Source organism: Diadema setosum, chromosome 5, assembly GCF_964275005.1.
Source record: "Diadema setosum chromosome 5, eeDiaSeto1, whole genome shotgun sequence".
Taxonomy (NCBI): Eukaryota; Metazoa; Echinodermata; class Echinoidea; order Diadematoida; family Diadematidae; genus Diadema; species Diadema setosum.
The window spans coordinates 35,337,512-35,351,248 of NC_092689.1; the positions used below are offsets into that span (position 1 = coordinate 35,337,512).

Consider the following 13,737-nt stretch of genomic DNA (forward strand, 5'->3'; position numbering starts at 1 on the left):
ACTCTAACAATATGCGACTACTGTCAAGATTCGAGTGGTGGATGTGAAAAAAAAAGTATCATGTAGATGTTGCACACCTTGATCAAAATTTCATGTGGCTTGAAAAGTGTGAAGACTGTTTGTATCTATTCATGGCCAAGCAAAGTATGCCAAGTCTACTCTGACCATGTGCCTACAATGTAAATGAATGGGCATGTAGCCTTTTCCTGGAAAATGATAGCAGTAATGATGATTAAAAGAGACATGAATATTTCAGAACGATGCAGTTGTCACATTGGTATTGTCGACTTGCTTGTCGTGATAGTAATAATGTCATCATCAGTGATGTTTGCCATTAATGCATTTGTTGTAGTCATGGTGACTCCCATCATTGATTCCCATTCTTTGTCCGGCAGTGCAAGGAGCAGGATGTGATGATGCTGCAGAAGGCCTGCCTGGCGGTAGAGAGTGCAGCCAAGGGGGGAGACGTCTACCCGGAGGTCCTCTTCAATGTCGCCAAGCAGTGGGAGTGGCTCCATGACAACGCCACGGGACAGGGCAACCACAATAACCAACGCCACCAGCACCACCACGACTCGGACGAGGAGAAGGCTGGGGTGGCCAACGAGGGCGGGGCGGAGGAGGCAGGACAGGTCGTGCCCTACGCCAACGCCCCCGTCAGGGGCATGGTGCAGCCCCAGCATGTTGTCGGTGTACCGTACAGCCTCGCGCCACCGCATGCCGTGCCAATAGTCTACCATGACTTTGTCACCGTCGACCACGCATACGTGGCCAGGCACCAATTCGGGAACGCTGCACATGCGGTGCCAGGCGCCGACCGGCGCCTGCAGCACCGGCCGCAGATAATTAGCGATGCTCACAACGTGCAGTGGATGCAGCACCACCAGTACCACGGCCCCTGTCCATACAACGCCAACATGCCGGTACCGGGCATGGCGGTCACCGTGCCCCGGACGGGCTTCCCACCGACGCAGGTCCTGCAGATCGCTCCGGGCCAGGCCATGGCGCCCCGGCCCATCATCCAGCAGTACTCCATGCAGATGCAGCCCAACATCGTGCACACGCGGCCCAGTGTTGTGGTCCCTCCGCAGCCCCACCCTGTTCAACCCATTCCCAACATGGCGCAGCCCATGGCCCCACAACAACACCCAGGACTGTTCTATCTGCACGCCACTTATAGGGTGGGAATGCTTGGCATTGATACTTTGGCTAGAAGAGTACACGATGAGAGGACACAATCTAGGTTCTCCCCCAACCCACCTTATGGAGAGGACATTAAGTGGCTGATGGAGATAGCGAAGAGATTAGGTAAATTTCACATCTCATTTTTTTTTCTCTCTAATTGCTTTCCTTATTCGTTTGAATCACCTTGTATATCTGGCCACTTAGAGACACATGTTACCACTCTCCATCCAATCTCTAGCATAGGAAAGTTCTGAGACAAAACTGTGATCAGTCCATCCAACCAATCAATGCTGAATCTTTGGCCAGCATTCTATTACTTCTCTCTTTCGTTATTATTGCTGTAGTCTTCATTCTTACCATAGTTTGAATTGTCTGTTGTGGTACATGCTCCCAGTGTAGGGCAAAATCCAAAGTATATAAAAAGTGTAATGATGTTCTGTACTGTAAACATCAATATTTTCCCGCGATTAATTTTTAGCGTTGAGCAGGTTCTTGAATTCATGGTGTGCAATTGTCAAACCCAATAAAAATGTGCAGAGAAAATTGTGAAGATATTTTACAGGGTTTTGAATTCATACAAGCCAGAAGAAGCGCAGAATATGCAAAAATTAATGAACAGCAAAAATTTCTACGTTTACAGTAAGTGTAATGATGTGAAAGTGTAATGATCTTCTCTTTTATTTAGAAAATTTTCAGAGGAAGAATAGTCACCAATGAGTACTTTGGAGGAGTCCTTCAACAAAGAGTAACTATTGATCAGCTTGAAAGTAAATCAGGGTATCCCGGTTTTGATTTTTGTTGTTTATTTCTTCCATTCGAGTTCGCATTCTCGCCTTCCCAACTTACACATCTTGTGTACTTTGTTCCCCAGGTGTCAGCTATGTGCAGCAGTTCTGTGCTTGTGTGCTAAGTGTAGTGGTCAGCCCGTTTGTCCTGCACACGATAACGTGGGAGGCGGCCCACTACCTGTCATCCATGAACCACACCTCGGTGCAAGCCAACCTGCGCTCGCCAATCCTCAGCCCCATCGTGCAGAAGTGCGTGCAGATGTACATCCAGTGCATCCACCAGCGCATGTACCACATCACGCCGCCCGAATATGACGACTTCATCAGCGTGGTGCAGAGCGCGCAGAAGGCGTTCTCGATGCAGGCGGGCGGACAGGCGCAGTTCAAGGACTTCATCCAGTCGCTACGCCGGCTGCCGCGCTGCAAGCACGACCTCTGGGTTCGCCTCTCGGCCACGCTGTCGCCCAGCCTCTTCGAGCATTCCTCCTCCTCCGCGGCATCGTCGCCGTCAACGACGACGGTGTCCACCAACCATTGATGGGGGCGTGCGGCCGGCCAGAAAGGGGCCAGTGCAAAGCCTGTTCAACAATAATTAGCTCTCTGATAGACAGTCGAGGCAGCTGTGTAGCGCTTAGCCAAATGTCTGCTTTTTTATTTCCTCCATGTGTAAGTGGCTGAACTTGGTTCAGCTGCAGGGTCCTCATTCTGGACTGCCTTGAGCTCAGTGGAAGGTGTAAATGTATGTTGAAATTGTATTTGTTTTAACAATTTTGTAAAAGTTTTCCTTTTATTTTTGCATCCACACTCAGGACTACTGTATTCTCCATAAAGACCTATAGGTGTGAAACATGGGACCCCCCCATTAATGGATGTTTCTATGTTGCAAAGACTTCAGTTTTTGACATTGTGATGAAAGAATGCTATGTCTACTCTTCATTCTTGACATTCTTAACATTCTTTAAGGAGTTTTTTTTTTTCCTGTAGAGACACAACTTACTGTAAAAGCTTCACATGCATTGTTTCTTTCTCACTCTGAACTTTTCTGATCTTTCCAAGTGTCACACTAATCTGTGTCAAAGTGGTTTGTCAGATTCCTTTTAGAATCCAGTGACTTGATGAGAACAGTGTAAAAAAAAAAAAGAAAAGAAAAGAAAGAAAATTAACAAGGGTGACATTTGTACATTTATTTTTTTTAAACAATGCCACATTTGAGACAAATTGACATGGATTGAAGCTGGACAAAGTGTGGAGAGTAGTGTTGTGTTCTTCGGTGCGAAATGATAAGTGGCTGATGAGGTTGGCGTGAGGTTGGGGTGAGAAGAACTGTGAAGGTGAGTCCGATGTAACTTTGTATCTATGAATTGTAAATTTCACAGAGTGGAAATGTCAAGTGCAAATAAACTTCCGTCTCTGAAGTGTGTTTCACACAGAGAACTAAAGCATTTTTTCCCCCTCTGGTTTATGTTCCTTTTCCCCTCTTTTGTAAGTAGTATATTTCCTTTTGCGTCTGAATCGCCCATTTTATTTTTTATTCCTTTGCTCTATTTATTTGTAGTTGTAGAAAATTGAATGCCTCAATGTTATGTATTGATTTTGCAAAGTGCAAGGACAAAAGGACAAGTTTTTAAGCCATTGATGTGGAATGAATGACAGTGAAATGTGAAAGAGATGACGTGTGTTATGAGATGGAGAGAGATCTAGTTTCAGTTACGTTCAAGAAGAAATGCAAAAGCTCCTTGGAGACCAGTGTGAGTGAATTTATCACTAAACACCAGTGACAATTTTTGTGTATGCGTACTTGATAGCGCGTCACATCTTGTGACCTTGATGTATTAGAAAAAGAAACATTAAGAGTTTGCTGCTCAGTGTTGCTACAGTGCCTATGTTTGCTAGAATGAAGGGGAGTTTCAGCCGTTTTTGATTAGCGAAGTTGCAGACTTGATGTATTTGTTCTTTATTCATTCTTCATTTTTGCATTTTGGAACTTTTAAAGGGGTTTGGAGTTTGGAATATTACCAGTTTTCCCTACTGTTGTGAGTTTGAATTCCATTCATCCATTTTCCCCCACCAAAATCCATGGTGTCTGTATACTAAGAAGGAGCAAATGGAGAAACAGTCAGTTGGTTTCTACATTGATTGGCTTTGTCAAACTTGGCAGGTGCAGTAAAAGAGTGCCAGCTGGTGTTCATGCTAAATGTGAGTGATTCAGCGAGTTTCATTCTGTATGGGATGAGTAGTGGGTGTTATTGAGATGCATGTGGCCAGAATACCAGGGAGTTCACACGGGAATGAAAATGAAGTTGGAAAAATCTTTGACCAGAAAAATAGTTTATTCAGGGACACCTTGTTTTTCCACCTCGTGGGCACACAAGAAAGTCTTGCAAAATAATCAGAACAAATTGTGTGGAGCTACTTCAAAGTGTGTACAGTGGTACACAGGACTGTGCACCTTCTAGCCCCCCCCCCCCCCCCCCCGACCAGTCAAACGAATATGATAGCGTCAGTTTCAATTTGCGAAAACAACATCTCACGAAAATGTCTGTGACCTTCTCATTCGCGAAAATAAAAGCTTATACAGTATTGTATGTGCCATATTTAAGCGAGTGTAATCTTTTGCAAATTAGGACTACCCAACAATTTCACAAATGTGGCGCATACAGTATTCGGCCATGTCGATTATTTTCGTTCGATGCGCACGTGATTCCATGCGTGATGTTTTACATGGAAGGGAGGGAGGGAGGGGGCGGAGGCTGGTGCTGAACAAGCGACATGTCACACAGACTTGTGTAAGAGCTATTTGGCATCTGGGTGGAACAAATGTGACATATGGGGGGGGGGGGGGGAGAGGGGGCTTTGTCTGTGCGTGTTCGGTGGTGATGTGACACAAACTGAAATCCCTTCCCTGCAATTGGCAAGTGGCTGTGATGTTCTAGGAGCTTGTCATGATAGACGTAGAGCTTGCTCTGTTCGTATCTGCAAGAGACTTTGTGCAAAACTTCAGTGGGGTTAACTGAGAAAGAAACAAGAGCTTTGATATATGAATATAGATATATTATAAATACATATATATATAGATATATACACTGTGACTGGTAAATTTTTTGAATGATTGATTTGTTTTGTTGAAATTCATGTGTCAAAATGTCAATTGCTTAATCCCAGCTGTTATTTATGTAGGAATGAATTCTATATTTTCATATCTGTTTCTTTTCGAGTGTAATTTGTTTAGACATAGGAATCTTAGAAACAAAACTAAAAAATACAAAACAAAACAAAACAAAAAACAAAACAAAACATATTCTCAGGTTTAATCTAAGCTTATCTTTTAAAGAGAAGTAGATATTTGTCTTGTAACAGAAACAATGTGCAAATTGTGATGGAGTAGCCATTTTAACCCACTGATGTGTCATGGGTCAGATTAGCTGTAAGCTGTAAATAGCTTTCCAGTCTGTGTACAATTGTTGAGAAAATGCAATGTTAACGAGGCAGTGTGAATTTTAGTGTGATTTTTTTTTTCTTAATGCATGTTGTTACTTGATTGCTCTACAATATCAGGATTTTTGAAATGGTAGAGCCAAATAATGTGCGAGTCCGTACAGTTTCCTTGAAGAAGATAGCAATGTGTAAGACATTTCTGTGTTAATGTTTTTGTGACCTGAAGTTTCCTGTATTCCTGTGCGAAGCACTGCATTTGGGGCTTCAAAATCAGTGATTAATATATTCTCAGTCCCACATGTACAGTAATTTGTGTGTGATGTTGATCACTGAAGACCTTCCCACAAATTTATATGTGTGTACCTTTTACGAAAAAAAAAAGATGCAGATAGCTTATCACAATGAAGACAATTTTGATTTTTCCATGTAAAAAAAAAGAAAAAAAATCTTTGACTGTTGCTCCTCATTTGGACAAATGTATGCAGTGTGTGTATTAGATAAATCTAGGAGCAAAATGTCATGGATGTTTACACTGAGAGTAGATAAGTTTGATGGCTGTATTGTGTCGCTGTATGTTTGGTATGTGACTAACGACTTTGTGTACATTGTACGATTGTACCTCAGAGAAATAAGGAGAAAAAAAAAATAGGGGGAAAAAAGTGTTTGACAAAACTTTTGTCACTTTATACATAGAGGGATTTCATGCCAATCTCCAGAACATGTAATCCAATTTGCTTCTTCCATAATTTGTGACATTGTGGTTTTATGACTAGTGAAAAAAAAAAGACGAGAAGGTAAATAACAATGAAGTGTTCCAATGAAAATTTCTGCTCATGCCCGCCCGCCCCTTGTGGCACGATGACAACATTCCATGTCTTTCCAGCCAACCATGCATAATGGGGAAGCATGGGGGTGCAGGGATGGTCATTCTTTGGACTCCTTCAAACAGGGAGGGGAAGGGGGGGGGGGGTTAGATCAAAGATTGCTTGGCCATTTTTTGAACTTGTGGATTTTAAACATGTTTGACAAGTTGACTGTTGTGTCACTGTCTCTAACTCTTGGTCGTGATTTGACCCTATGATTGATTTGCAGACAAAAAGAGAGTGTTGTTGTCCCAGAAATGCCGATGGGAAAATTTCAGATGCATTTTTCATGATGTCATATTGCGTTCAATCAGGAAGTTTTGTGATTTCAATTTTCTGAGAGCATTCTATGCTAATGCCAACATAATGCCCAAAGATTGGTTTGTGAAAGTCTTGATTTTCTGCAGAAAAAAAAGGCTGTTTTCTCTTTCTTTTTTTCTTTCTTTTTTCCAGTGGTAAGAGCCCATGTGTGCAAATCATCACATGGGGTGGGGATTACATTTCTTTTTTTTTTTTAAAGAGGCTGGGTATAGCTCAAAACTATATTGGGAATTATTCAGAACTTTTCATCAAGTTTGCGGTTCATGATTTAGTGTATGCCTTGTGAATCATGGCATGTGTTAACCGTGTGCAAAATAGAAGATGACCTTGAGCACTGGAAAAAACAAATCAAAGAAATTTTTGGGGCGGATCCAAGGCTACCTTCTTTCTTGCAACACTTTGGAATCACTACCAGTTATGTTTGGACTTATCATTTCATCTCTTTACATTCTCTTGCAAAATGTTGCCAATTCCCTTAAAAAAAAAAAGAGAAAAAAAAAGGTTTGACATCGTGCAAAAGTCAAATACAGTAATGAACTTGATGGAAGTGTCATACACATTCCTTTTCTACCACAAACTGGTATTGGACTTGCTGGTAGGCTGTAACTTTTTTCTGTGGTCCACAGTTGGTGAGACTTTTGGCAGGTTAGGACCACAACTGTTGGTGCATGACGGATTGGGGGGGGGGGGGGGGGGGTGGAGTCACATACGACTTTTGACTGGTATGCTGTAGTTTTGTTCTTGTAGAGCATTTCACTTCTGGCACAAAGAAATCAGACGGAAAGAAATAAAGACTTCAGAAGTCATATCCAAATAGGATCACCTATGCTCTCGGCAGTGAAAGAGGTACGTATCAACACTAGTATTGGATCGTTGTAAATGCATTTTCACTCCTTTTGTTTCCATAGCAGATTACTTTAAAAAGGAATCAATTCTGTATTAAAGGGTGAAGTAACCTTTTACCTCAGTGAATGTGGACTTTTTGAATTTTTTTTTTTCCTGTAATGCGACACCTTTGCAAATTTTGATATCTTTCCATGTTTGGGACATTTTGAAAAGAAAACAAGATTGAGGGAAATTGTCAATTGTGTAAACTACAGTATATGGAGACATTCAATTTTTTCAATGTGGATATATTTTACCAGAATTGAGTGTCATACTCTCTTTGTTGACTTGCTTTGTGTTTTTAACCGATTATATCTGACATTCGTGTAGTTAATGACTGTTTTCACTGTGTGAATGCACGCTTGTGTGTTCTTTCCATGATTGCATGTGTATGATTATGTCTGTGGTTGTGTTCTGACTGTGTTTGTGTGTGTGTGTGTGTGTGTGTACATGAGTCTTCATGAAGCGATGTCAGTGTGCTGTTGGTGTGTAGGGATGCATGTATGTATGTCTGTGTGTACGTCTGTGTGAGAGAGACTGTTTAAGACATCCCCAGTATCGTATTAGGGAAGATGTTTCTTGCAAGTTGTAGCATTGTTTTGTGTACTCTTGCTTGTTTTCAATTGTGTCAATGGAATCTGTATTAAAAAAAAAAAATTGCTGAAAAAAAAAAAGAGCTTGACCTTGTGTGTTTTTTTGAGCGTGTACAGTAACTGACTGTCTTCGGTGCAAGTGACTCGCATTATACAGTTGTAACACAGTCCTCCGAACGACAGTTTTCTTTTGTTATATTGAAATTTCAAAAACTCTTCCAGACAAATGACAAAAAAATTGGGAACCTGATAATTTACATATGTAAACAAGACAATAAATGATTTTAAGTTTAGAAGCTCTCACAGATACTGATAAGGCCGTTTGTTATGGAAATTTATGAGAATGGCTCATAGCTAGTGCCCACTGCCACACATACAGAACATGACAACGAAATAACCCCTGAAGTAAGGATGAACTTCGTCCAAATGCCATGCACCGGACCATTGCTCATTTTGTTAGCTGCCCCAATACACGGTAATTTGCCGGAAATGCTTGTTGAAGTTTGATGGCTGTCAAACAATGTAATGACCGCGTATCCACACAACATAATGACTCGAGTACCTAATAACATGCCTCACTGCTCACATCATTTCAACATCTGTGGTTGATTGCTCATCTGGCTCCAACAGAAGTATTATCGCTTGTCGGTGCCAATCAATCTGTTCTGAACAGGTACCAAGAAAAAAAAAAAGTTATTTGACTACAGTGTGCATTTGACTGGAATGTCTCCCTCTGTGTATGTGGTAGCTAGCCGCAAGTGTGACCCCTCGTAACATAAAGGTTGTTGATTGTGACCCGTAGCCCTGAGGAATGATCTTTAATCCATTTCTCTTGCAGGAAATATTTCCATTTAAATGTCTCTTTAGGTATTCCTCCCACCAATATAAGCCGAAGCTTATATCTTGAAATGACACTTTTAGCTAAAGATCAGGTTGAGACCCGACATTGAGGGCTTTTCTACCCAATGTGTAAATGGTACATCTGTACCTCACTTTAATAGCCAAAGTATGACACAAAATCAACTCCAGGGTTTTAATTGTGTCAATGAGATCTGTCGTGCAACGACCTGATGATGACCTAGCTTGAAAATGTACAGCCTCTGTTTCTTGTGAATTTGTGGAGACATTGAAAAAAAAACACACACACATATACAATTACTGATTTACAAAATGCAGAGGACGAAATATGAGAAAGAGTGTGAAAGAGAGAAAAAAAAAAAAAACAAGTGAGAGAATGTGAATTAAAAAAAAAAAGGCAAAAAGTAATATCAATGCAAATTGTCTGTCTGAGAGAAATGTCCATTTATCATCTAGGCCCGCTGTATTTTGGCACAGTGAATGGGGAAGTTTCATGGAAAAAAAAGAAAAAAAGAGAAGCGATATTTTACCGGCTTAGCAGCCTGCCCATCCACTTACAGGGGGATGTGATTATTCAATTGTTTGACAAACTCAAGAAAAACTTTCCTTAAAGTCCCTATAAACAGTTTTAGAGGTTCAATAAAGCCATCTGTACTAATACACACACACACACCCACACAAAATAGCGATCTTGCACTCTGTCAAGGTGATGAAGGAAATCAGAACCCTTTACATGCTGCACATCCTGCTAAAAACTTTTGTTAAATTTTTAGTTACAGGAGAATGAAAGTCAAATACATATGTGGATTTGAGAGAATGCTGCAATATCAGGACACATCAATGAAGTTTGAGGAAAAATTGGGCAATCCATTGTAAAGTGAGGAATTTTATGACTTCCCACATGGACAAATGATACAAAGAAAATCGAATTCCAACATATTTTCACTTTTGTAGCAAATTATGGAAAGAGCACTTGACGTACTTCATTCAGAAAGAAGGAGGAATAATATTAACGTTAACATAATCATACATTTATTAGTAACAAGTCGAGGGCATGTGTACTCTTCATAAAAAATGAAAATATGTGAAATTTCCTTTATTTTGCTAATACATACAAAATTCATCTTATCCGGCCGAGCACAAAGAATTACTCGCAAGAAATTCAGCACTTTTCCACACAAACCACCTATAGGGAGCTTTAGATTTTTGCGACGGGGATGTTTAGAGGGGAAAAAAACCTATTCTGAGCATGCGCAGAATCACATATCAAAGTGGATCTATTTATACCTTGTGTCGTCTGAGTTTTCACTACGCATTGTGTGCTATTTTTACATCCGCTCAATTCACAACTTATACCCCGTCTTAACAGGCCACAAAACGCAGGGTAGCCTCGGGTAGCCTCGGGGGAAGAATCTTCCCCTTCGATCAACCAGGGTAGACGCGGGGTAGCCTCAGGCAAACCGCCGGAGGCTATCCCACAATTGTGTCTGTTAAGACGCTCGCGGGGTGAATCTTCCCCCGAGGCGTCACGTGACCAGCGCTAAGTCAGGTTACCAGCACTGCGCCACACAAATCCACGAACTCTCCCTATGTATTAGCACAACCAGACGGTCCGCCGTGTGAACACGACGACTTCTGCACAGCGCGTATTGGGCTTGTGTGTACTCACGTACTAGTAATAGGTGTTACCCAAAAAAATCCCGCTTTTGATATTTAATAGTTCAAAAACTATATCAGATAACACTGGTATTGATATGAGCAAAAGCTGAAGAGAGTGAAATAAATTTTGTTGGAGGTAATTCAACAATTAAAACATTCAATGATCAAAGTGTGAAATGCTTTTTGTAACACCTATATATTATATATATATATATATATATATATATCGTCGCTGGGGTGACAAGACCTCGTATCTCAAAAATGTCAAATGTTCAGGAGAGCAAAAAAACATGGCGGCCAAAGCACTATAGTGAATGGCAAAGCCTTTCCTTTGACATATCATGGTGGCTTCATTTTTGGAGTAAGGCAGTTGGGATTTGGCCAAGACATCACTTGACCCATTATTTGACGATTAAGCTAAAAAAATTCGGCATTTTTGAGATACGAGGTCTTGTCACCCCAGCGACGATATATATATATATATATATATATATATATATATATATATATTCAGTCGTAACACTCCTCGATTTCTGTGGGTTGAACAGTATGGTATAGACGTGCCCTGATTAAACATAGTTGATTCCATGAGTTCCGCAGCAAACATATATTAAGAAAAAACAGTTGGTCTATCATAAACGCCTCAGTAGAGTTTAGTTCCCACATGCGTGTGTCAGCAGTACACAATGGCACATTAGTACGCAACCACTTGCTAGTGCAATGACAATGATGTGTATGTGAAATGCTTCATTTTCAGCGTACCTGTAATGTGATTGGCCAAGGAGAGCGTATCTTCCCCGGAGAAGGTTTTCGAGCAATGCCTGTTAAAACGGGGCTCTGTGGCGGTTAACCCGTGTTTTATGGAATCTGTGGAATGTAATCTTCGCCGGCGAATTCCCGGGCGCGCCCAGAGAAGGTCTGTTAAGACGGGGCTATAGAAAGCTACTTCATGCACTGATCATGTGGGGGCGCCATTTAATTTTTTTATAGGTTGCATCTTGGCGTAATCTAAAGCTACTGTTCAACACGACACAGGGAAGAGGAGAACATCCAGCTCAAGTGTCATCTCAAACGTCCGCACCGCAAATCTAAAGCTCCCCAATGAAAAAGAACAAGACGCATCTAAAATACAACACAACAGACAGACCACTCGTCATCTTTTCATCTTCTCCCGTGTGAAATCTTCAGAGTATTTAATGAACGTACCGCTCATGCTTGCTACTGATGAAAGGCTAAAGATGTTTCTTTGTCCAAAATACTGTTTACAGTGTTTAGAATTAATATGGTGAACAAAAAGAAAATATACACATATGTTGCATAGATTCATGTAAATGAAAAACAAGTCTATAAAAGTACTGCAAAATAAATTAGACCCATTATGCAACATAAACATGAACATGAACGTATACGATATATCTAGGTAATATCAGATCATATCACATGTAAGGAAAAAATGTAATTATGAAAGCAATTATTTGAGCTCTACCAAAGACATTGAATGCAGTTATACCATAAACAAGGACAGTTTAGGCCATGCAAGGCCATAATGGTATCCAGATTTGCTACAAATGTTGATTCTTGTTTTCATGATCGAGATGCCACCTCTATCAGACTTGGGAGGCATTTCATCATTCCTTATTGTCACTTTAAAAAGACAAAACAAAATAAAACAAAACAAAAATTAACATGTATGTGCCCATAAAGCAGGGCTCCTTATTAGCAGTGGCCCCGAGGCCAGCAGGAATTGATTACAGGCCACCAAATTGCCAAAAAGGCTATCTTTTGGTGGCCCGTTGGAGCACTTCAGGGCCACTACATTTCTCTTTGGGCCACCAAAATCTCAGATTTAACAGGGGATGAAACCCAAATATAAATGTAGGTTGAGTGAATGCACCCATATTACTAGAACAAACAATCCATTCGAAAGTTAAAAATTTTTGATGCTTTGGTGCTGCCACTGCTGGATGACAAGATTACTATCACAAGTCACATAAAATGGAAAATTATATAATGAAAACAATGAAAATTCCACATTTCTTCACTTTTCTGGCATAATGAAAGGGCACTAGACTTACCTCTTTCAGAAAGCAGGGGAATGATATTACCTTTGACATGTCATTAACAAGTCAGGGGAATGTGTACATTTCATATTAAATAATAGTTTGTGGAATTTTCTTAATATTTCAATTCTTTACATCATCTTCCATGTAGTATTATAATGTCACGATCTGTAGCAGTCTTCTCATCCAGTGGTGGTGGCACCAAAATCTTAAAAATTCATAACTTTTGACGGGATTGTCTGATTTTCCTCAAACTTTCTAGGATGTTTTCTACTAACATTGCTGCATTCACTCAATCCACATGTATGTTTTGGTTTTAAGTCCCCTTTAATTTTAGTGGCCCAAACAGGCCACTAAAAAAGCTAGTATTGAGCCATGCATAAAGGTTAACATGCTAAAACACTCCTTCCTTAAAGTCATCAAATGTTTTTCTTTTAAGGGGCAAAAATACCATCTACTCATGTCATGGAACAATACACTCACTTTGCCAACAAGATATACTGCCTAAACATGAGAGTTCTTTGATTTAATATGGATTCTTTTTTTGGTTTCTTATTTTCCCCAACAAACTTTTGACAAAAAATTAACGTTGTTCAACTACAGATGAGACGTATTAGCTCATGCCCTAGTGAGCACAGATATCGACAATTACTTACATGTATCTCTAATATAGTGATACCAAAACATCACTTCCAAAATTAATTGCAGCTACCCAGACACCAATTACACAGCTCTTGGTTTATGATCACAGCAATCATTACCACTTTAATATAGTTGTTGCAAGGGACTACAGTATGTTCAATCAGGGCCTTTTAATCAGTTATTTAACCCTAACTAGGCCGGGGGGGGGCCTCCGAGGCCCCCCCCCCTCGACGCTCCGCGTGATGTATCGCTAACGTGAAAAGCTATCGCCGCGACGTTTCATGACTTTTTTCTGTCGAGTCTCCCGCATCTTTTGACACCAAATTTGCGATGCCCGGGCACGCGGTTCCGAAGTTTCGCATAAATATGTACATGCATGTCAGACCAAAAATTGCTCAAAAACGTGAATTCGTGTACAATTTCAATGGAAACTGTGCTTACCGTCAAA

The 13,737-nt window shown here is 40.6% G+C and overlaps 1 protein-coding gene across 1 annotated transcript in view; it reads left to right on the forward strand.

Moving 5' to 3' along the window:
* Positions 1 to 4,434, forward strand: part of LOC140228694 (zinc finger SWIM domain-containing protein 8-like) — a 68,119-nt gene extending 63,685 nt beyond the window's left edge. The window contains exons 17-18 of the mRNA XM_072308962.1: positions 396 to 1,308; positions 2,057 to 4,434. Coding sequence (XP_072165063.1) covers positions 396 to 1,308; positions 2,057 to 2,511 — 1,368 coding nt within the window. The 3' untranslated portion in view covers positions 2,512 to 4,434. The remainder of the gene's footprint in view (positions 1 to 395; positions 1,309 to 2,056) is intronic.
* The last annotated feature ends 9,303 nt before the right edge of the window (positions 4,435 to 13,737 follow it).